The following is a 23,229-nucleotide window of genomic DNA, read 5'->3' as shown; positions in this document are numbered from 1 at the left end:
CCCCACTGTATATGGGCGGTCTTCATCCGTCTTCATTTTTCAAGCTCAGGTCCTCTTACCTTCACCCTCCACATCTTCTTGAGCTTTTGTCTCAGCCCTTGGTATCTGTTCCTGTCATTTGATATAGCTACATCTATCGCTACAGCCATCTTCCTCTGCTTGTCCACCACTGCTATGTCCGGTTGGTTGGCCATCACTAGTTTGTCTGTATGTATCTGGAAGTCCCACAGGATCTTGGCTCGGTCATTCTTGGACCATGCTGGAGGGCATGTCCCATTTTGATATAATCTCCTGATTGACTCTGGCAATGAAAAAGAAAAAGAAAAGAAAAGAAAAGAAAAAACAACAACATTTTGTATAATTCTAGCAAATTTGAACGTATGACCACCTTTATTCTTCAGCAAAGCCTGAACTCTCTGAGTCAGCTTTGGTACAAAAATACCGTTTTATGTGTGTCATATTGTATGTCATAAAGATTTAATTAAAGAAATGTGAAGAAACGATACACGTTTGTGACGGGCTGGTAGTAACAAAGTGCCTAAAGATATAATTTGAAATGGTTCTTTGCTAAGTTGTCTGATATTTTAGGCACAACAATGGTTCTTCCCTTGAGTTAGATAACTCAACACTTGAGTTAGATAACAAAACTTTGAAAGACCTTCAGATAGAACAATTGCTCAAACCACTTAAAAAAATTATTAAAAAAATTCCTATTGAAAGCAGAAACAGTAAACAGTTGCCCTGCTTTGGCCCTCTTGATAGAATAATCTGTCTCTTTGCCTGTTAAATGGTCTTGTTTTTACCAGACGACTTTGCCTACCATGAATGTATATTGTGTGTTTTTCAGACCTTTTCAGTAAAATACAGCCGTCTGCCTGATGAAAGTGCTTAAACCAAAGCATTGGGCTCTAATTTTTCTATTTTGTGCCGACATGTCTCGTCTGCCCTCTGTCCACCAGCCTTTGATTCTGAAATCGATTTCAGTGCTCATCTTTGAAGGATGTCTCAATTCCTAAAGTACATTTCCACCAGAGATGAGCAAGAAGAGAGGATGTTTGCCTGTTGAACTATCCATTGCAGGACTGTTTTTGGCTCCTGTGAAAGAGAAGCAAACAGCTTGACCCATTATGTGACTTTGTGCTTTTTAAAAAAAATCCTTATTTCCTCTGTCTAAAACAAGCTGAAAACAAGATAACCTGCAGGGAATGAGAGAGTCAATCTCCTGATTGACTCTGGCAATGAAAAAGACAAAGAAAAGAAAAGAAAAAACAACAGCAGATGGGTGGAGGTTTTGTGTTCACAACCAGAGCTCTGTGTCTGAGATGACCTGGTATGAGATGACCATATTGGGGATATCTCCTCTCACTGGTGTCCTAGTGACCTAAGAGTAGAAAAAAAAAAGGCTGACACTGAACCTTTAGAGCAGCCTGAAGCCCGTGGTTTTGCCTCACAAGGATTCCTTGTATATACATTGACATCATTATTTACTTAAACTTTGGCCATATTTAATATTAGCAACCACTGTAGCAACCACAGTATAATTATGACAGATAATAAGAAAAAAGAAGATCACCTCTGATAATCAATTACAAATCTAAATCACTGTTATCTCAAATCACTGCTAATCTCTTAGCAGTGACTTAAATATTTCTAAACTGCAGCTTATGGATGTAAACAATCATTATATTAGCAAAGTCTGAAAAACTCGCTTTGATCAGCAGATTTGAGACATCTTTTTTGGATACAACGTGTTCACTTCACCTGGAAACAGCAGAGTGAGAGACAAATAAAGTTTAACATTTCATTTAATATTAATATATTCAAAGTAGGTGAATAATCTTACTTTTAAGGTATACATTTACATGTGATTAAAGTTTAAGTTGGTCTAACAGCAACACATCTCAGTACAAACTTAAAAGAAACTCAAAGCCTGCTTAAATGCACATGCTTCCCTATTGGCTGTCTATCTGCTAACGTATGTGACAGGCAGCTTGTGATTGGCTGTTTCTATAACGATGCAGGTATGACTCATGTTCTATTCTGAGTCAGAGTTGAAGAGGGGTCCTGACCTTTCATCTCCTTGGTGACCGTTATGATGTCACCACACCTCCTTGCTGTCATCATCCTCTTCTGGCTCCCTCTGTCTCTGTCACTAATCCACACAGGTCGGTTGGCATCACAGGCGAGGAGAGCAGTGACATAAAAGCTCAAAGGCAGAGGACATTCAGTTTATCTCTGCGTGAGTAAATGATGTGCCCACTCTCCACCACACAGTCACTACCAGGCAATTACTATTAACCCTGCCTCTGCTGACCCTGATAACAGGCCTGAGCGCATTCATTCATGGCCAGTAGACACGAGAGGCTGTCCACTGCTGATCTTCATTAATATCCAGTCATACTTTTTTATCACTGACTTTCTTATCCAAGTCTGTTGATGTTAAACTACAGTGTCAGAGCTGGTAGTGAAAATACTGAGGGAAAATATATTTGGTACATAAACAAACAAATTAAATAAATTGTGCACCTGAACTTTTGCCCTTTGCCAGGAGGGATAGGTTCCATCCCCCCATCACGATAAACTGCATAAGCAGTTAAGAATATGGATGGAGGAAAATAATACAGGAAAACATGGAAACAACAGGTACAAACAGGGAAAATAAATCATAACAAATGTATGTTAACACAAAGGCAACCTCAACAAGAAATGCAGTGGAGGAGTGGTTCATAGTTTTGCCTCACTGCCAGAAATTCCTGGGTTCAAATCCACCGTCTGACCATTTTCTCTATGTGGGGTTTGCACTGTGGGGTTGTTTTGATTTGTGATTATAAGTGGGCCACGTGTGTTAATGCGACAGATCAGTGACACATCCGGGGTGTGCCCAGCCTGTTGCCCTATGGCAGCTGGAATCTGCTCCAGCGCCCCAGAATTGGATAAGCAGAAGAAAATGAATGATTGGAGTTAATGCCTACAAAATTATTTTAGTGCACATAATGGCCTGATAATTTATCTGTTGAGATGATTATTATTTCTAATTTTGGCACTTTCTGTGCTCCGTACCCACTGACCAATATGTCACAATCTATGCCCAACTAGTGCCACAAGTAATGTATTGAGAGATGAGAGTTGAGCATATCAGTCGTTTGGACTCACAACACTTAAAAATTAAAAAATGCGCTCCTCCTTAGTTTACAAGAAAAATCAGTTTGTCCCAACAATCCTTCTGTCATCTTGATCAGTAACAATGACAGAAATATAAACAGGTAATCACAGAATTATCATTAACTGAATATCTTTTCACTGTAAACAGCATAACACTGAGGGTTTATGAGAAAAAAATCTAATTATAACTTTAAAGCTAAGATCGGTAATTCTCTGAAGATGTTGATCTCTGTGTTTATATATAAAGCGTTTGGGGTTCTGTGGCTGCTTGTTGGTGGCAACTGGGTGGAGCAGTTGATGGTCACGGAGTGGACAGAGCGGAGTGATGGAGAGCAAGCACATATCCAATTTTCCATTATGTCTGTACGAATAGCCGGAGATAGATTGGTGAGTATGAGCAGTGAAGTCTGTAAGAAGCCCAGTATTTTTCTTCCCTGTTGGAGTCTGACTTATTTTCTGTCTCTCACAGTCTTGCTTTGCACCGTCTGCCTTTTTTTAGATGTCTCTCGCTGATCATAAAGTTCAGAAGTTCAGACAAAAGGGGAGATGCATAGGAAAAAGCAGAGACATGGTCGAGTAATGCCAAGACTGTAATGAAAGCCAGCCTCATTCTTCACACACTGTTACATCATCCACACACTCCAACAACAAAGCCAAGTCAAAGTGTTTCTCACACACTGATGAACTCTGCTGACTAGAAGGATTCCAGTGTTGATGAATAAATTATAAATGAAAACATTAAAGCACAAAAATGACCTTGTAAAAATAAATATGTGATTTTCAGTCTTCCATGGCAAAGATATTGGCATTATATTCTGCTATACTAGTCTTTCTCTTTTCAGGGAAGTTTTTTCCACAAGATTTTACAATTTACTGACAAAAAAACCCTGTAAAGGGATTGAGGTCAGGTCTTTGTGGGGGTCACTCAACTCCTTCCACACCAAAGTGGGTGGTTAAATATGTATTGTTTGTGCATGATGTCTGCACCAAACCAAATGATTGTACCGCCCCCTGCTGGTGGGTGGAACATATTTAAAAAACCAACAACATGTTTTTTGTGAATAGAAAATAAATGCAAACGCTTGCGTTTGCACCTAGTAAACATACATACCAGACTAATAACATTAACATATTGTATTTGTGTTTTCAGTCATCCTACATCATTCCAGGGTATCTAAAGTTCAATCTGATTATCTCTAGAGCCACTCCTAATGCCTATAACCACTGGGACCACTTTGGACTTTACCTTCCACATCTGCTCCAGTTGGTACTTCTCTACTATCTCATGCTCCTTCTTCCCGATGTTGCTGATAGATTGCCACATCTATCACAGTTGTGGTCTTCTGCTCCTTGTCAACCATCACTGTGTCTGGTTGGTTGACCAGTAGCCGGTTCTCTTTTTTTAACTGGAAGTCCCACAGGACTTTAGCCCGTTGTTCTCAACTACCTTTGGGGGTGTCTCCCATCAGGATTTGGGGACTTCTGGTCCATATGGGGCAGACATGATCCTGTACACTATCCCAGCCACTTGGTGTGTCAGTGTTCATGGTTCTTACATTCTGCTACTTTATGCAGGATAGTCTTCAGGGCACCTTTGCACAGTCTGCAGCTTGGGTCCTGGTAGATTTTTGACTCGATGGATCTTTCTTCTGAGGCCTGTTCTTGTGCTGCCATGATCAGAGCCTCTCTGCTGTACTTTAAGCCACTGGTACCTACTTCCTTAATCTGCCAATGGTACATCCCATGCAGGGCTTGGTCATCTATGACAATTCCTCCTCCTTTACTTCATCACCATCTGTCTTCAGCTGCCTCGGGCTTTCTTGGAGTAGCTCATCTCAGGTGGATGTTTCAGATGTATTTATGGATGCTGACACTTTCTAATCATCTCTTATTCTTTCTTTATTGCCTCAGGCTGGACTTTAGAAGGAGACCTCTCTGTGTTGTGAAATGCTTTTGTGTCTTCACATAAGTGGCATCCATCTCCTCTGGTGGCCAGATTCCAAATGAGTATCTGATGAATGATGGCGTGGATTCTGCTGGTTTCTCACGGCCTGTCTTACCTTTTCAAGGTATTTGGCTGTGGCTAACCTTTGTGCATCTTTATCATTGCTTCCTCTGGGATACCCATTTAGTTGTAAATGTCCTGTATATCTGCTATCCTCCCTTCTGGTAGCTCCACCCATTCAGTCTGGATCACCTCTCCTCTCTTTACAACCCTTCGACCACATTTATCCAGTCCAAATCAGATCCTGATGTTCTCGTTGTAGATCCTCGTTAGATAGATCAGTGAGTTAATGTTTCAGTCACTCCTGGGATGCAACGTAATGTCATCCATTTGCAGGTGGTAGCTCACGGTCACTCCACTCCTGAATCTATAACTGGATCCACTCTCAGTGATGAGCTGGCTCATGTGGTTGAGGCCTATGCAGAACAGCAGTAGGTGCATTGGAGCTGGTCTCCAGTGTTGTCTTCCACAGTCCCATTAAGTTCTGAATAAATGTTATTAGTGTACTATTAGCCTTTACAAGTATCCATATGTGGGGCACTGAGTCGTAGGCTTTCTAGCAGTCAGTTCAGACACCACTCAAGTGTATTGCAGCAACTCATGTGATTAGCTGATTGTGTACATGCCTAGACATGGGCATTTTGATCTCATGATCAAAATGGGAAAGAAACGTGATTTTACTGATTTGAGTTTACAGGAAGTCAACTGAATAACCGTTTTTTACAACTCTGAATTTACAAAGCAGATGGGCTACAGCAGCAACACCGAGGCTACAATTTGCACAGGCTCAAAAAAACAAACAAACAAAAAAAAAAACTGGACAAATGTTACCTGGTCTGATGAATATTGATTTGGCCCAATTAACATGAAAGTATGTTGGAAAGGTACATGTACATTCTGCCTTGTACCGATAATTCAGTGGTAGTTTAATGGGGTGAACGATATTTCTGTTATGTATTATTTAAATGCCACACCAGACCTTGCTGTTGCTGCTAACCATTTCCGTGCCTTTATGACCACACTGAACTCATTTTCTGATAGCAGCATAACACATGATGTGTGACAGAGCTCAGATCATCTCAAACTGGTTTCCTTAACATGCCAGTTTACTGTACTCAAATGGCCTCCACAGTCATCAGATCTCAATCCAACAGAACACATTTGTGATGTGGTGGAGCAACAGATTCACAGAGTTGACAAATTTGCTGCAACTGTGATGCTGTCATGTTAATGGATCAAAAGAGTCAGTGAAGAATGCTTCCAGTAACTTTTTGAATGTATGCTATAAAGAATTAAGACATTTTTAAAGACAAAAAAAGACTCCAACCCAGTAGTATCAAGGGATAACTAATAAAAAGTGTCTGGCGAGTTTCTATTTTTTAAATCCTGGTCTCATCACCCATAAATCCAGAAACCCAGACGTTGCATGATAACTCTCAGTCTGGATGTGAGATACGGGAGATATCTAACACTAAAAGAACTAAAGCAAAAAACAAACAAAAAAAACCCCAACCCATTTTACACTACAGTTTTTTCCATGGGGGTTTGTTTGCTGTTGTCACCACTGCATGGTCTTAGATCTGGTCAGTTTCCTGGTCAGAGCGTGACGAACAGTCAACATGTAGGAGCGACGTTCAGGCAGAGGGCGCTGCTGATCCAACACCAACCTGTGGCACACACACACACATACACACACACACAATCAAACAGCACATGAAAAAGAATCATAAAATCCTCTGGGCTCTAACAGTACACCCTAGAGAGATGTCTAATTATTGTTTTTGCTTTCCAGTATCGTTCAGGATCTTTCCTATCACCATCTATAAGAAAATCTTTTGTACTACCTTTGTTTATTGCTGTGTGACAGGGCGCAGTCCATCAGGAGCAGTACTGACTGTTGTTTTGAGTATATTTAATTAATAAAAATGTTGCATTCATAGTCGAAACACTGAAAACACGATTAAAATCTGACTAGCATGGATATCACATGTCTGACAAAACACAGAAGAAACAAACCTGATGAGCTGAAGCACTGCTGCTTCCACTGCTAGGACTGCTTCAGCCACAGACAACTCTCTGAAACCACACCTAAAGACACAGAACGAAATCAATGGCTCATTTAGTTAGCATGCAAGGAAATAGTTTTTACTTACTTTATTTAGCACTCAGACTTTGTAGGCACCATATAGTGGAATTCAGGCTGAGCAGAATTGATATCCAATACATACACTACTATACATAAATATTTAATTCTGTAACAAAAATGTGAAATTCATTAATAAAATATTGACCATGTAGTCAAAAAAAGCTTGTTTCCATATAATTTATAGTAGACTACATGCTGTGTGCCTCACCATCCCTCCATGTGCACATTATACATGAAGTAAGAGGGAGTAACAGCAGAAGCTCCAGCTCAGAGCACAGCATGAATCAGTGACAGCAAATTTGGCATGGATTAAGTCAGAAACAGCATAAAAGGGGGCACTGGGGTTGCAAAGTGGTTTGCAGATGGACAGCAAAGATGGGCAGGCTAAAACAGCTTCAGCTGGGATTTGCCAGCTGGTTGTGTACAAGAGTATCAGCTTACGGTTACAGCCCAGCTTGACTGGACTGACATTATTCTTAATCAATGACAAAGTTATTTTATTATCAAGTATAACAAAGACAAGAAAAGCATTGTACAGTATTACCATGCACATATGAAAACATGAGCACTCAAACCTTAAATCCTTGGCTAGTCTCTGTCCTTCGTCTGTTGTCACCTGCCTGCCGATTTCCAAATCTGCCTTATTGGCGACCAGGACCGCGGGAACCACTGACACACAGACACACAAAGTGAAGTGACAATAAACCATCACGATGACCCTATGGCACGCAGTTTGGAGTCATTCTGTCAGCACACTACTAACAGAAGACAGGGTGGCACAACCAAACATGGAATCTACGTCCACTCAATCTGTGAATATGTGGGTGTGTTTATGTGTGTATGTAAAGGTGAAAGAGAGACAGAACAGAGGCCTGATGTTTGTGTGAAGAACAGACTGTTAGTTCAGTTTTCAGCAGCCGTTTTCTCATACAGATCAAAATATCTCCCCACCCAGATTCTGCTTGGTTTGGTCAATGAGCGTCTTGAGTTGTGGGACCTCCAGGAAGCTGAAGCGCTGTGTGATGGAGTACAGCAGCAGGAAACCATCAGCCCAGCGAATGGAAGACTCCAGAGAAGCTACAGAGCTCTCCTAGAGGAGAATATATCATCAAAAAGTTTTCAGATTTATTCATAAATAATAGACATAGCTGGATATGTGTTAACAACAATATGAAATAAACATAAATTTATATATTATGAACATATTATACATACTATATCAGAACAGGAAGCGGTAGAGCCCTACTCCTTTGATCTTTGGAAAGTTAATTAGTATTCTGTGTCCTACCAACATTTAGTCCATGGTTGATGGAATTTAACTTATATGATGTCTTTTTAACTTTCAGCTAGTACTCAAAGCACTTTTACACTCCAAGCTGCATCCACAGGTATTTTTATTTTATCACTCATGCACACCCACAAAGAGGATCTTCAGTATCTTTCCCAAGCACAACATACAGATGCAGAAGCTGGAAACTGAACTACCTACTGGTACTGGAATTAGGAAACAAGCAAGAAGTGTAATGGGTGTAACAACTGAAACAAATGGCATTACTTGTCCAACTACACTGCAGACTGTGGAGGACTGTGAGTGACAAAATGAATGAACTAAACACAACATTAGATAATTAATTTAACATTGAGTAAATTAATTAAAAAAGGAAATAAATAAAACATTTTTCTGAAGTTTTAAAAGAAATGAATTGCTATTTAATTAATTAATTACATATTTATAAAATAATTTCAATTTTAATTACTGACATAGTCAATTAATTATTTAGTGATGCAATTAGTTAATCTATTTTGGCACTTGTGACCCTCCATACAAAAACTTGTTTGCAAATTATTTAAAACCAGCAACAACAAACCCCCCTCTAAAGTTGACTTTTACGTGGCAGAACAAAAAACATTTGAAAATTTTGCAAAATAAATGCTTTGATTTGAAAAACATAACAAATAATTTGGACACAGCAAAAGTCTAGCCTTTTAAAAAACTACAAATAAAAGTCAATATTTACCTTCCAAGTTAAGTCCAGAATCTCCAGATCGACAGCTTCCTGATCCACCACCCGGCTGCATTTGTAGGTCACCTCTGAAGAACACACACACACAGACACACACAGAGAACTGTGTCACTTTCAAAAATCCTGCCAGTGAAGAACTCAGGTAAGTTATGTAATGTTTACTGTCAGCAATGCAAAAATATTTACCCAGGTCTTACCCTTTTTATGGTCGTATTCACCAATAAATCGCTTGGTTATGAAACGAACACACAGCGCTGGAGACACAAAACAGACACAGTGGCTGAAGGCGAGAAGCATATTTCTAACACATTCTGCACAGTCGCACACACACAAAGTTCCTTTTAGTCATTTGAATCTGATCTAAAGCATCCCGTGCTCACGTCATGCCTCCTTATGTGAGTGTTGCCTTCAGAACGACCCTCTTTGTGACTTTATTTAAATAAATGCACAAGTGCTTCCTTTGTGTTTGGGTGGAAAGAGCCCAAAGGCTCGTGTCTGTTTGACTTTCATGTCTGCTATTTAAGGCCTTGCTGTATTTTATCAGGATACATTAAAAGGTTAAACACGCTTGTTTAAATCATCACTTGAGCCTTTACACCTGGAAAAACACTGAGTTTATTTTCAGGCATGCTGCCCACCACTGTCACAATCGAATCCCAGCATGCAGACTTTGTTGACATTGTGCATAGATGTTTTGTTCCCTGAAATTTACTCTGGTCCTTCTAATATGAAGGAAATTAATGGAATTTGATGTGTGAGCCTTTAAACCATTGACAAAGTGCCGACAGCTAAATCTGGCATTGCTATTTTTGGAGTTTGCTATTCGCATTAGTCATTATACTGTAAGAATGTATGATAATTTTTACTCATCACACGTCTTATGTTTCCTCAGTTATTTTCGTAGGAATATGTGTAATATTAAAATGTTATGGGTGTGTTGTAATGTCTCTATAACTGTGCCATGAATCTGTCTTCTCAGTGCATGAAAGCAGCTGAGCTCATAGTCGAGCGCACAAACATTTGAAATGAAGCAACAAGTTTGTCTATTACACTCAACTGAAGACGAGCTATTTTTAGAGCTGGACAAAAGTAGCAGACCTATATGACATTCAAAACATAGCAGTGGAGGTGATGGAGGTACATGTCAGTGCTATGAAAGATAAACACTCTAGGTTTTCCATTTTTAGCAAAAACCTTTAAACCGTGGCTCGCAGTTAACCCTAAACTTAACCTCTTTCATGCACTGCTGAGATGTTATCTGATTCAGAACTTAAAAAGCACGTCCCCCTCTCTGCGTGCCTGTGGTTTTCAGCTGCTTTGTCTCCAGCTTACCTGTTTTCCCAGTGTTCTGAGCTCCCAGAATGAGAAGTTTAACTGGAACCATTTTCCTGTTGTAGCCAAAATTAGTCCAGCGTGTGCCCTGCTGTTTGTCCCCGATTGATGCCCTGCAGGGAAGAGCAGAGGATGCTGAGCCAGCTTTGGGAGACAAAACAAAAGTAAATGTAAAAATAATAAAAACTGCACACAGTCTCAAAGAACTGAGAAAGAGCACGAACAATGAAGCTAGAAACTGAATAGAAGACTTACTACTGCCATAGTACTGACCATAAAGTGAAAATAAACTCCAGATATGGGGAGTAGTAAAAAACAATAAATGAACTCGCTGCTTGGTCTTAGACACTGAGCAGACAAAGAGTGGAGAGATGAGACCGTCTCCTCTTCTCTCCTGTGTCCCCCCCCCCCCTCTCTCTTAGGTAACTGCATATGACAGGAGCCATTTGTCTGTGGGAATGGCGTCCAACTCCGAGCGCACATCCTATTTTGGATCCATTGAGAACAAACACACAGGCACTCCTTTAACTACTTAATCACATCAAAAGCTCGCCTCTATCTACAGAAGTTCTTTGACAACAGATATCGACCCAGAGTCCAGAACGATCTCAAGCCTCACTATAATAACTTTGAGACTCAGATGAGTGGCTCTGAGTGCACATACTTCAATTTCAGAATGTCAACTGGGCCAAGAGCATATTTTGGAGCTCAAGTGTTTCTTAGAGTTTATTTTTCTGTCTGTTATAGAATGAATATTAAAAAACTTTTAAACAGCTACATTTCAGAAGGAAGGTGTGAAACCCATCGTGCTTTTCTTTACCTTCTGCCATGCAGATATACTGCTTCAATGCTGGATGCTCATATAAAACATGAAGTCACTCTGTGAGTCAAAAGCTCAGGCTTCACATTGTTTTGTGCACTTGGATCTACATGCCATAGAGATAGGACGTCCTTATATGGTCATCTCAGTCACAGCACCTGCAGTCTTTTGTTTGTGAGGGGCAGCCAGTCAGAAGAAAGGAAGGGAGAGGAGCTAAAACTTGTTTCCAACAGTGGATCAAATGAGGAGCTGCACTGCAGCTCAGTGTAAATAAGGATTATTTTAAACTCAGAACATGCAGAGCTCCTACAGGAGTCCAAATTCTGACTTATTACTTCATTTCTAGAGTCTAGTAATATAATACATATTTTAAAAAACATACATTGCAAAAATAAAGTGAAGAATATGAGGACTCGTTTGATTTTAAAGCATTTGGAAGGCGTCATAAGTGATATAATTTGAATGTTATTAAAATGATGCAATGGAGGAAAAAAAAACACCTTAAAACCGGAGTAAAGACATTTTTAGGATTTTATTTATATTTTGTATGTTTCTCAGATTTATTCCACAAAGCTGGTTCTCAGCGGCGAAAACGATTCAACAGTATACACAAGCATTGAGGGCGACTTCAAGACACAAAGTTCAGAGATGTGTGTTGCTTCAGGGGAAAAAGGCAGAGCTGTCGTCATATCAAGTGTTCAGCAAACAGATGGCTCGTCGACGGCGGCGGCTCCTTCTGTGACGGCTTTGACGCACTTCGCCATTGTTTGGGAAGCCCTGCTGATGGAGTCTGAAGACAGAACGAAGCAGCACAGATTATGATACATATTTGCTTGCACATTATTTTGAGAGAAAAAAATAGCTATTATATATATAAAAAAATAAGTAAACAAACATACCTGTCATGTAGAAGTCCTTTACTGTAAGCTGAGGCGGCACCAGAGGAGCTGCTAAGAGCTCCTGGTTCACAGTCTGAGAGGAACAGAGTGAGGAGATAAACAGCTGAATCAAGTTGTCAGGTAAATCAGAGGCAGACCAACTAACTGTGTTTCTGTACCATAGCGAGCTCATTGGCTTGTTTAAAGTAGTTCGCCTCCTCTACATCGTCGTAACGGACCAGGTTAGGAGAGACTTCGGCTAGCCTGGATCGGATCTCATCTAAGGAGTCGTAGGGCAGCGTTACACCCGTCAGCTGAAAACGCACAGAGACGTTAAGATGACTGGTTTCGTGTTAATAGTGAACATCAGTACGGAATACTCAAAACACTTCCTGCTTACTTCAGACAAAGCTCTGATGATCTTCCAGTCCTCTCTGGCGACTCCAGGAGCAGTGACGGCTATCTTGGTGTGCTGGCTCCTGCCTTCCGTGTTGACATAAGTGCCGTTTTTCTCCGTGTATGCAGCACTGGGTAGGATGATGTCTGCCATCGGTGCTCCTACGTCACCGTGATGACCTGAAGGGGTTGCAAATTGATGTTCATTCATGTCCCCAGATTAGCAGCATTTGGTTTGTCAAATCTGTGTGTGTGTGTGTGTGTGTGTGTGTGTGTGTGTGTGTGTGTGTGTGTGTGTGTGTGTGTGTGTGTGTGTGTGTGTGTGTGTGTGTGTATACCCTGGTAGATGATGAGGCTGTCTTTGGGCAGGTCAGCTCTGCTGATGCAGCCCGCATCAGCTCCCAGCAGGAAAAGCACTTTAGGTGGATTCTTCCTGATGGCGTCCACTCCGGCCTTGTAGCCTAGATCGAGGGCAGCCACTTGACTCGCCACCCTGCTCTCACACACACACACAGACACACACACACAGTATGAGCATCTACTGTATCTCATTGCATTAGGGTTACTTGAAATCAGCTGCTTAGCTGTACCTGTGCAGGACGTTAAGGACTTTCCAGCTGTCCTCCACTCCGCTGCTGGCTCGAGCGTTCTGAGCAATGGTGGAGACGGCGCTCAAAATTGCAACTCCATCTTCTCTTTGCAGAGCGCCGCTGCCCACAACCACAACTGGACGCTTGGCAGCTGAAAGGACCTGCCAGGAGAGAACGGAAAAAAGATATTCAGTCTGGAAATGACTGCCCCTGCCTGAGCCCGGTTCTGCTGGAGGTTTCTTCCTGTTAAAAGGGAGTTTTTCCTTCCCACTGTCTTCAAGCGCTCACTCATAGCGGGCAATCTGATTGTTGGAGTTCATTCTCTAAATATTCAAGCATTTAAGGCCATTTACCATTTTGAATCTCACTGGACGACGTGAGTGCCCATTACCTTGCAGAAAGCATGTGTGCCATTGGCCAGCTGCTTCAGGACTGAAGTGTCTTCTCCTAGGTGATCGTACGTGTAACTCAGGTCAACCTTGTGGCCCACCGTAGCAATCTGCAGCTCATTATGGAGCCAGCTGACGGAGTGAGACGATAACAATTACAAAACTTTAAAAAAAAAAAACAACTTAAAACTTAGACTTAAATAACAAACCGTTAACTGTGATATGTGTTTACCTCTTGCGGATTCTGGCATTGAACAGTGGGGCTTCATAGCGAGGGTTCGTTCCCACGAGCAGCAGCAGGTCACAGTCCTCAATGCCAGCAATGCGAGAGTTTAGCAGGTAGTTGGAACGCAGGTCAGTTCTGCAGAAAGCAAAAAAAGAAGTAAAAAATAACACTGTCAGCTAATAAAGCCATGTATTTTAGCACCTAAGGGATGATGAGAGGTTCTTCCTTACCCTGCACCTGCCATGGGGAACAGCTCCTCAGTGCACAGGTTTTCTGAGTTGAGTCTGTTGAGGAGATCTTTGAGGGCGACCAGAGCTTCAGCGTCCGCCATCCCTCCCACTATGGCTGCCACCTCACTCCCCTGCACGCTCTGCAGCTGCACAAACACAAACATTTATGCATGACGACAGCCCCAAACTTCCTGACTACAAACAACAACAAACCTTAAAGTTTCCCAGAATTTATTTATGATTAATTTAATTACCAAGCAAGAGCCAATAAAGAAGCAAAAGCACTTACTGCTCCAGCAACACGAGTGAGAGCATCCTCCCAGGTGGTCGGGGTCAGCTGACCTGATTCATCCTTCACCATTGGTTGGGTCAGCCTCTGCCTCTTCAACCCATCATATGCAAACCTGCAGATACAGTTTAGTTCAGATACAGTGGAATAGATATATATATTTAAAACAAAAACACACCCAACTGTTTTAAAGATGATTATAAAGTGTGAGACTTTATGTCCAGTTCTGTATTACCTGGTCTTATCAGAAATCCATTCCTCATTGATGTCATCGTGGAGCCTGGGCAGTATCCTCATCACCTCGCCTCCACGTGTGCTCACAACAATATTGCTACCGACAGCGTCCAACACATCGATTGACTCGGTTTTCCTGCAAAGACGGCGGAACAACATGACGTAAAACTGCTCCGGGAAGTTCAAGAGAACTCGTGTTAAATACAATCGAGCATCAGACCCTTTCCTACCTAGTCTCCCACGGTCTTGCAGTGAAGGCGTAGGGCTTGGAGGTGAGCGCCCCCACAGGACAGATATCGATAACGTTGCCCGACAGCTCCGACATGAACATCTTCTCCACGTACGTCCCGATCTGCAAGTCGTTTCCTCTTCCTGTCGTTCCCAGGTCTTCAACGCCGGCAATCTCGCTTGCAAAACTACAAACACACGCAGGCAGGGCAAGCTGTTTGAATATCCACCTCCATGCAAATGTTACAGCTCCATCAAAGCATGAACTGGTTTTAATCACTGTACATCAAATCTTTCAACACTGCTTTTAGTTATTTATTCACCCTTTATTACAGAAGTGCAATATTTTCTTTAATTACTGTGACCTTTCCCTCTTGAAGCACACATTGATGTCTAGCACTGTGCATGTATGTGTGCGTTTTAGATGAATAAGTGTGTTATCGGTCTTTATTATGTCCTCATGTTCGGTTTCTAGGTAGTTTAAAACACAATTATAAAGGAATTGTGGACCTTCCATGAATGTAACGTGTCTTTTGCCACATTACATCGCTGTTAATGCCACATTATTACATTATTCGTGACTGACGTGTACATGACACTCACCGGACGCAGCGCGTGCACTGAATGCAGCGGGTCATGATGGTTTTAATGAGAGGCCCGATGTTTTTGTCCTCCACTGCTCTCTTTCCTTCTGAGAAGCGGCTGCGGTCTGAACCGAACTGCATGGACTGATCCTGAGAAAAGAGGAGAAAAAGACGGGAAAAAAGCTGATCCTTTGATCTAAATGCACTCATGAGAATAACTTAAATTACACTTCTGCAAGGTTACCTGCAGGTCACACTCTCCTCCCTGATCACAAATAGGGCAGTCCAGTGGGTGGTTGGCCAACAGGAACTCCATTACTCCCTCTCTGATGAGACACAAACACATGAATACACGCCTTTAGTTTTCCTTAGTTTGACTTGTTGTTTTCAAAGTGTGCCCAAAGTTTGAATAACATTAAGCTAGAACCAGAGACCGCTACAGTTTTTACCTGGCTTTTCGTGTTTTCTCTGAGTTGGTGAGGATGTTCCAGCCTTTCATGACGGGCATGGCGCAGGCTGCTACTGGCTGAGGGCACATGACACAATACGCATACATTACAAATAAATTAATCATTAATCATTAATAGATTAATCATTTACGCTGAGATTGGTCCCAAAGCATCTTAAACTCAGTCTCAGCTAAAATCCTTTTCATCAAGTATAAACAGTAGCCTGACGTTACCTTTGGTGCTTTCTCAATCTCCACCAGACACATGCGGCAGTTTCCTGCCACAGAGAGGCGCTCGTGGTAACAGAACCTGGGGATTTGAACCCCGACCTTCTCACAGGCCTAGCCAGGAAAAGAAACAAGGCAATTTGGTTAATATACGTGATGTGAAATTACAATCCAGGCTTTAGCGAATAGATTGCCAGGTATTTTACGTTTTCTTGCTAATTTTGTGGTCTGCCTTCTTTAGAATTAAAATGTGAAAATGACTAACAGATGAGTCAAAGCTTTGCTAAAATATGCACATTCCTATTGCACTAATATTCCTTTATAAAACAGGAAAGTGACTAAATGTCAGCTGATCTGTCCTAAGTGGTTACTGCCCAGTTGACTGGTGCTTGAAGGAATCATAAATCCAGACTGCGTGGTGTTATTTCACAGTGTTTGAAAACTAGGCCAAAACTTAATCCAGAGATTAGCTAGCTACCTAAAACTGACCCATTTGTTCATTACCCCTATCCTCGCTACTCTACACTGGCTACCTGTTAGATACAGAATTAGTGTATTTGAGCCCATTTTTGAATATGAAGCTCAGATTCACTTTGATTCACATTGATGCACGAAATTACTGTCATGAAAACACAGATACCACAAAGTACTACACAGCATGAGCTGGCAACACTAGGTGACATCTACAACAGCTTGCAGTAAAATTGTGTACTGAAGCTTTCGTACCTGCAGCACAGTAGTTCCAGGCTCCACCTCCACTGGTTTCCCATCCACAAATACCTCCACCATGTTGCTGGCTGCACGCACTGGGGTACGCACTTGAAGTGCATGCACATAGAAAGAAAAGATCCTACTCAATCAACAGGCACATTTTTATGCCTGTTACATGCATACAGTAGGTGCTATATTTAGAAACTTGCATTAACTGCTATGTAATCTCTACTTTAACTCACAGACCATACCTGGGTTGGAAGAAGCCAGGCTGCCCTTGGCAGCTCCAGCTAGAGCCCGGCCAACGGTCGGCAGTCGCAACATGACTCTGTGAGAGAAAACATATGAGCGTACTCAGCATTAGCACATACTCAATGTGCTAATGCTGAAGTCATTATAATTACTTAAAGTGTACACAAGTGTTTGCAAAGGAGAAAGCAAGCATAAATGCCAGATCGTTACTTTTGTTTTTATAACACAATCACTACAGTGCAGAAAAACGACAGTGCACTAAAGGCCTCTGCTGTTGCCACTTTTGTCCCCATCTATATTCTGAAAATGCTTTATTACATGGTTGTTATGTTTGATTTAGTAAGTCTAGTTTAGGTGACAAACTCCTACTCCTGAGCCACGGTACCCAGTGCGTCTGGGCTTTGCAGCTGTCAACAATAACAAGTGTTATGGCCGCGATTTCAGTGTTCAGCATTTTAACAAAATAATGCAGAGAAATGAAGAATTTACAAATAATATCGAGACAACAAAACATCAAACAGCACAGCACAACGGCTTTAAATAATACTCTGCTTATGTGGATGTGCTAATGAGCTGCGGGCTAACAGTGACAGCTAACAGTATTACTCAAGGACACAGAGACGCTGCATGTTCGTAGAGGGTAACTGAAGTTATAAGCTCAAATATTTCCTTTTTCGTTTCCTTCCATTTAATTACACATATATGTCGATGCGTTCATGTATGCATCACATTTGTTTGGTTCTTACCTTTCGCTATTTGGCCTTCTTGACCAGAACAGCGGTGATCTTAGTTATACCACCAATTGAAACGGCTATGGCGTTAGCGGAAATAGCAGGATGTCGTGTTTCCGCTTGAATACGAGGTCACACTTTTCACAATAAAAGTCTTAAAATCGTTCAAACACTAATATTCAGCATAAATTGCAGTTTTTATTTACAGTCTGTAGCTTCAATGTAGCAACAAAATGTCCCCGACTTAAAAAATTAAAAAAATTAAAGTAAAGTAAATTAAAACTCTAAAATAAAATTTGAAATCTCAATTATTTAAAACATGACGGTGTTTGAAAAAAAAAAAAGAAACTGAACTCGGTTTGTAAATTTTATCTTGTGGACATAAAATGTATTAATAATATGGAACAAAGTAATGATATATTGGTCTGTGTTTTGGGAAAAAACAAAATAAAACAAACAAACAAACAAAAAACCCACTGATAACTACACGGCGTTTTAAATTGCCACACTGGAGACTTTCTCACCGTATGAAAGTTCAAACTTCACCTTTGACTACATTTCCCATGAGGAAGGGAACGTTACCGGAACTATCTACGTGTGCATTTTCGCGACAGTTCAGGAAGCATCATATGCAAACAGCTACAGAAAACGAGCAGTAGTTTGGGCTTTCTCATGTGAAGGACTGCAAGAGAAACAGGTAATTTTGTCGTTAAGTGAGGAATTTCAGTCGTTTACCAAAAAACTAAATAGCTACTGAGCAATTTGCGTTATGGTTATTGCTGGTGAGACTTAACGGGCCGTCTCATCTTATTAAAGTAGCTAGCAACGTGCTAACTGTGTCTGCTAGCAAACAAAGCGACAAGGAGATTAAAACATATCAGTGTTTATGCAGGAAGTCACTATTATTATTTAGTGTGTGTCCTATTTAATTGATACGTATGAGATGACTTTACATAATGTGTAGATGTTTATTCCAACTTAGTGAAAATGCACCAGATAGCTGCTTCTGTGCTGTTCTTTTTAAGCAGTTGTTTTTTTTTTAATTGAAGAAAGCCAAGAATGCTTATCAATCACAACTTGCTGTAGGACATATATAATATTACAGGTTAAGAAGATATAGTGTACAAGTTTGCTTTGCAGGACTATGTGCCAAATTTGAAACCAGAATTTACAGCTAAGGTACAGCTTATATATAACTTACACTAGGCTGTAGGGCATCGTGTCTAGGAGTTAAGCTTGATGAACTTCTCTATGGCTGTCCATGGTTTTCCAAAATGGCTTTATTGTGGGTTCCTTATCAATTTTACAATCACGCACCAAATCCTTCATACTAAGCATTTAAGCACATTTATATGGCAAACGTATCACACAGAGCATGTCAGGTGTAATAAAAATGAGTGGAAATGCACGTAAATCATCCATCATTGCTCTGGAAGCTTTGAGAGTAGGCATAAAATGGCATAATACAGTATAGTTATAAATTCATCCTAATTTTGTCTCAGGTTAGAGTCCTTTTCACTTTTCACTCTTCTCATCTGATTTTCAGCACCATGTTGCCAACCACAAACAGCAACGGTGCCCTGGCTTCCAGGGACGCTGCACGCCACACAGCGGGTGCGAAGCGCTACAAGTATCTGCGGCGGCTGCTTCATTTCAGACAAATGGACTTTGAGTTCGCCCTGTGGCAGATGCTTTACCTGTTTACCTCTCCTCAGAGGGTGTATCGCAACTTCCAGTACAGGAAACAGACTAAAGATCAGTGGGCCAGAGATGATCCTGCTTTCCTGGTCCTGCTCAGTATCTGGCTATGTGGTAAGTCAATACTCATTCCCTAAATAATTAAAGAGCACTGTGGTCAAGGTTTGATGAGGATATTTGTGAATTTTACCTCTAACCTAATCTGTTTGACTACATTTAAACAATCACTTGTCCTGCCAGTGAAACCCCGATGTTGGCTGTCTGCTATGATACCTAAACACTCCCTGTGTTGTTGTGCAGTGTCAACAATAGGCTTCGGTCTTGTGTTGGAAATGGGAGTCGTGGAGACGCTGAAGCTGCTGCTCTGGGTCGTCTTTGTTGACTGTATAGGAGTCGGTCTGCTCATATCAACTATAATGTGGTGAGCAGTAGCATTGAATAAATTAATGAGATGTCCTCTTATTTACTCTAATTAAGGCGTATTGTTTGTTCTTTACTGCATGCCAAATCTTATGTGTTCTTCTCCAGGGTGGTCACCAACAGGTACCTGCTGAAACAACCCAGCAGAAACTTTGACGTGGAGTGGGGCTACGCATTTGACGTTCACCTCAATGCTTTCTACCCGCTTTTAGTCATCCTGCACTTCCTGCAACTTTTCTTCATCAACCGTGAGTAGCCTGTAGATCTGTATGAGTTTAATCAGCATGTGTGAAATTAAATCATCTGATTCAAACCAACAAATGTTTGTCAGTACAGTTAAAATAAAATTTAAAGGGCTAAAGAAATGTTTATGATGCTCTTGCTTCACTACATTTCTCTTTTTCATTTCTTATTTCTTTAATTTTGTACCATGGCAGTTGCTAATATTTAGGCTTGATAATTTCTCCATAGATGCATTACAGCACTGATGACTCTTCTTGTGTGTTGTTTTGTGTGTTTTTTAGATCTTGTGATGATAAGTTCAGATTGGTTCTTGGGATATTTTGTCGGAAACACTCTATGGTTGATTGCTATTGGTTATTATCTCTACATAACCTTCTTAGGGTACAACGGTAAGTACCCTGCACATCATAATGCTGCATGCATTTTCTTAATCTGTTTTTGATTTATTGCTGAAAATTCAATTTCATTATATCTTAGTTACATTAGAAATGAAAAAAAAATCTTATTTTTTTTAATTTATGAATTTTCAGGTTCATCATTTGTTGATTTTCTTAGTCTTAATCTGTGAAAATACTGACTGTTGATTTCTCCAACAATGTGTCACTTTGTTATCACTAAAAAGCTGCTGTAAATTGGTGATTAACGCCAAAAGGTGATCAGAAAAGTAGCATAACATTTTCTACTGCGCATGAAAATGTTTCATAAATTTTTGTAACTTAACAACTATAATTTTGCTATAATTTACAAAGTCCAATCAGCCCTAATTTTCAACATTATTAGTATTTTATGGGCTTAGATGTGCAATAACAAAATGTAATACAGCACTAAACTGTGATCTTGGTTTTGCTACCATCTAGTGGCCATTTGGTGACATTGACACAAGTGCAGCAGACTAAACTTTGAATTTACACACATCTACAGGTGTTTTCGCTAAAGTAAAGTGAGAAGGCTTTAACTTATTAGAGATTCATTTTCTTTGTAGCTATAAGGCAGCATGACCACCATGGAGCACGTATACCTTGAGAGAAATGTAGTTCTTGCTGTCAGTGGTTCATGTAAAGAGTCTTCTCTTTCAATCCTCACAGCTCTACCCTTCCTGAAGAACACCGTGGTGCTGCTCTACCCCTTTGCTTTGCTCGGCCTTCTCTACATCCTCTCCATATCTCTGGGCTGGAACTTCACTCGGGGTCTCTGCTCTTTTTACAAGTACAGAGTCATGCAGGACCGGCTTGCCTCTGAGATTGGACACTAGCTGGCTCCAGGCTGACGCAAAATCTGTTTTCAGCTCATCTCTACGTGACAATGACTCCACGTCCAGCTGCTGTCAGACAGGATTTTGCTGAGAGGGACCTCTGGTGGACTCTTGGTAAACTGGTTGATTGATGCCGAGCTGGGTGACACTGCTCAGCTCTCTCTTGATTTTCTGTTTGGCTGTGATGTTGAGCTGCGGCTACAAAGTCCGTAAACGGTGATGTGTTCAGACTGGTGACAGAAACGATGGGGGGGTGGGGATGAGACGCAGCTTTTACTGTTGTTTTTTTTTGAATGATTTGTAAATATGACTCTGGCAGGTTGTAATATAAACACAGAGGTTTGTTTTTGATGAGTTTGCTTTGTTTCTTTGAGTTTTCTTAAAAAAATAATCAGATTCTGCTTATTGAAGAAGGAAAAAAAGTTAAGTTAGAAACATGGGATGCAAACTTATTTTCTTTCTTTTCTTTTCTAAAAGTGTACATTCCAAAGCACTTTCAATAAAAGGTTTTAACTTAAGGTGCCTCAGTTTTATGTGCTGGCACAGGTTCAGCACAGTTTAGTTTAAAGCTCCCAGCAGCAGCAGCGTTTTTGTTCTCTGGATTGCTTTTGTAGTAACACGCTTCAGTCTCATGGTGTCGCTGTTGCAGTTGCAATCACAACTGAGAAACTCGCTGAAGCATCGCTGATGCTTTTGCTTTCTGTGTAAATGAAGAGTGACTATTACAAAGGCTGGAAGATCTTAGCAGATGTGTTCAGCGTGTCCCATCAGTTCATACTGATGATACAAAGCAAAAAAGGGTAAAATAGTCATCGTGCTATCCTGTGATGTTCTAAATAAAATGGAAAATTAATGTAGTCTTAACTTTATGAAAGTTATGTTACCAGTAGGGATAAATAAATAGCCCTAAAGGTAGAAAATTTATCTTAAAGTCCATAAAAATGTAATTTTATTTAAGAAAACATAATATCCAGCCTGCACGCATTAAAGAACTCATTCAAGTAATTTCAATAATTATGGGATGTTTGCCTTTCTGTGTGTGCATGTCAGTGGCCTCATTCAAAATGTCATGAGTGAGAAACTGATTTTCCCAAATTCCGCACCAATAAACTGAACTCAGTTCTGCTTAATATTAATTTTATTTTTTCATAAATGGCTGTTGGTAAGAGCAGATGTTAAAATTAGGCAATGGAAAGGTAAAATAGGCATGTTAAAATGTTATCACTATTTAATCAACATTCCCAGAGCAAAAAGTACATATTTTTGCAAAAAAAGTTTAACTTTATACAAAGTGCAGCTGCTGTTTTGCTTGTAGTTGAATTACTTCATCTGCAGTTTTTTCCCCTTGTAACAGTAACAGAAATGCACACATGAAGGTAGCTCCAAGGAACATCTTCTCAGCATCTCTTAAGTTTTCAGAAAAGATTAAAAGTCCATCAGTGATACTGGTGTGCTCTGACAGTAACAAAAGTGAATAAATCACTTACTGTCATCCATTTCACTGGGTGCATTGATGCCAGCTCCTCTGTAATCTCAAACTCTTTTGTTATCCCACGCTCTCATCGCTCACTGAGTGACACGCAGTCTGACGACGCCACATTTTTGGATTGCCTTGGATCGCTTGGAACCCTGGCTCAATAGGTGCTAAGAAAGGACTTGGTACCAGGTGCTGCCACCTATTAGAAAACCCTTAAATATGTGTTGAGTTGACTC

The 23,229-nt window shown here is 40.6% G+C and overlaps 3 protein-coding genes and 1 long non-coding RNA gene across 4 annotated transcripts; 2 read left to right on the top strand and 2 right to left on the bottom strand.

Annotated features, from left to right (window-relative positions):
- Positions 1-1,897: 1,897 nt before the first annotated feature.
- Positions 1,898-9,282, top strand: LOC308394269. Its single transcript, XR_013971152.1, has 3 exons — positions 1,898-2,239; positions 3,410-3,549; positions 8,269-9,282. It is a non-coding gene; the product is annotated as an uncharacterized lncRNA (long non-coding RNA).
- On the bottom strand, positions 6,344-10,761 carry LOC308394268 (ras-related and estrogen-regulated growth inhibitor). The gene is made up of 7 exons (XM_080878521.1): positions 10,670-10,761; positions 9,535-9,591; positions 9,332-9,405; positions 8,265-8,403; positions 7,889-7,982; positions 7,184-7,255; positions 6,344-6,834 (listed from the first exon to the last, which is right to left on the bottom strand). The coding sequence occupies exons 1-7, from the start codon at positions 10,719-10,721 to the stop codon at positions 6,726-6,728; spliced, it is 597 nt and encodes a 198-aa protein (XP_080734647.1). The 5' UTR covers positions 10,722-10,761; the 3' UTR covers positions 6,344-6,725.
- A 1,241-nt stretch (positions 10,762-12,002) lies between these two features.
- ndufs1 (NADH:ubiquinone oxidoreductase core subunit S1) lies at positions 12,003-18,034 on the bottom strand. The gene is made up of 19 exons (XM_080877438.1): positions 17,919-18,034; positions 17,172-17,248; positions 16,936-17,027; positions 16,216-16,323; positions 15,983-16,059; positions 15,778-15,859; positions 15,553-15,683; positions 14,952-15,137; positions 14,723-14,857; positions 14,488-14,602; positions 14,199-14,344; positions 13,975-14,103; positions 13,745-13,874; positions 13,354-13,514; positions 13,102-13,256; positions 12,768-12,943; positions 12,547-12,681; positions 12,389-12,461; positions 12,003-12,279 (listed from the first exon to the last, which is right to left on the bottom strand). The coding sequence occupies exons 2-19, from the start codon at positions 17,242-17,244 to the stop codon at positions 12,188-12,190; spliced, it is 2,196 nt and encodes a 731-aa protein (XP_080733564.1). The 5' UTR covers positions 17,245-17,248; positions 17,919-18,034; the 3' UTR covers positions 12,003-12,187.
- A 417-nt stretch (positions 18,035-18,451) lies between these two features.
- On the top strand, positions 18,452-22,034 carry unc50 (unc-50 homolog (C. elegans)). Its single transcript, XM_080878700.1, has 6 exons — positions 18,452-18,600; positions 19,450-19,715; positions 19,902-20,022; positions 20,130-20,269; positions 20,546-20,653; positions 21,350-22,034. Exons 2-6 carry the CDS (start codon positions 19,454-19,456, stop codon positions 21,514-21,516), a joined length of 798 nt encoding a protein of 265 aa, XP_080734826.1. The 5' UTR covers positions 18,452-18,600; positions 19,450-19,453; the 3' UTR covers positions 21,517-22,034.
- Positions 22,035-23,229: the final 1,195 nt, after the last annotated feature.

This window comes from Rhamphochromis sp. 'chilingali', assembly GCF_963969265.1.
Source record: "Rhamphochromis sp. 'chilingali' genome assembly, chromosome: 3".
Lineage (NCBI taxonomy): Eukaryota > Metazoa > Chordata > Actinopteri > Cichliformes > Cichlidae > Rhamphochromis > Rhamphochromis sp. 'chilingali'.
The sequence above is the reverse complement of the archived record's forward strand: the minus strand, read 5'-3'. Positions and strand labels throughout refer to the sequence as shown.

What these genes read in the sequence shown, in the direction of transcription:
- LOC308394268 (XM_080878521.1), bottom strand. Translation starts at nt 10,721, where the DNA reads ATGGTTCCAGTTAAACTTCTCATTCTGGGAGCTCAGAACACTGGGAAA. An exon ending in TGAATACGACCATAAAAAGG is followed by an intron (nt 9,406 to 9,534) that starts GTAAGACCTGGG and finishes TGTGTTCTTCAG; the next exon opens with AGGTGACCTACAAATGCAGC. An exon ending in AGACTAGCCAAGGATTTAAG is followed by an intron (nt 7,256 to 7,888) that starts GTTTGAGTGCTC and finishes CTGTGTCTTTAG; the next exon opens with GTGTGGTTTCAGAGAGTTGT.
- ndufs1 (XM_080877438.1), bottom strand. Translation starts at nt 17,244, where the DNA reads ATGTTGCGACTGCCGACCGTTGGCCGGGCTCTAGCTGGAGCTGCCAAG. An exon ending in CTGGAACTACTGTGCTGCAG is followed by an intron (nt 16,324 to 16,935) that starts GTACGAAAGCTT and finishes TTTCCTGGCTAG; the next exon opens with GCCTGTGAGAAGGTCGGGGT. An exon ending in GAGAAAACACGAAAAGCCAG is followed by an intron (nt 15,860 to 15,982) that starts GTAAAAACTGTA and finishes GTGTCTCATCAG; the next exon opens with AGAGGGAGTAATGGAGTTCC.
- unc50 (XM_080878700.1), top strand. Translation starts at nt 19,454, where the DNA reads ATGTTGCCAACCACAAACAGCAACGGTGCCCTGGCTTCCAGGGACGCT. An exon ending in GCTCAGTATCTGGCTATGTG is followed by an intron (nt 19,716 to 19,901) that starts GTAAGTCAATAC and finishes GTTGTTGTGCAG; the next exon opens with TGTCAACAATAGGCTTCGGT. An exon ending in AACCTTCTTAGGGTACAACG is followed by an intron (nt 20,654 to 21,349) that starts GTAAGTACCCTG and finishes CAATCCTCACAG; the next exon opens with CTCTACCCTTCCTGAAGAAC.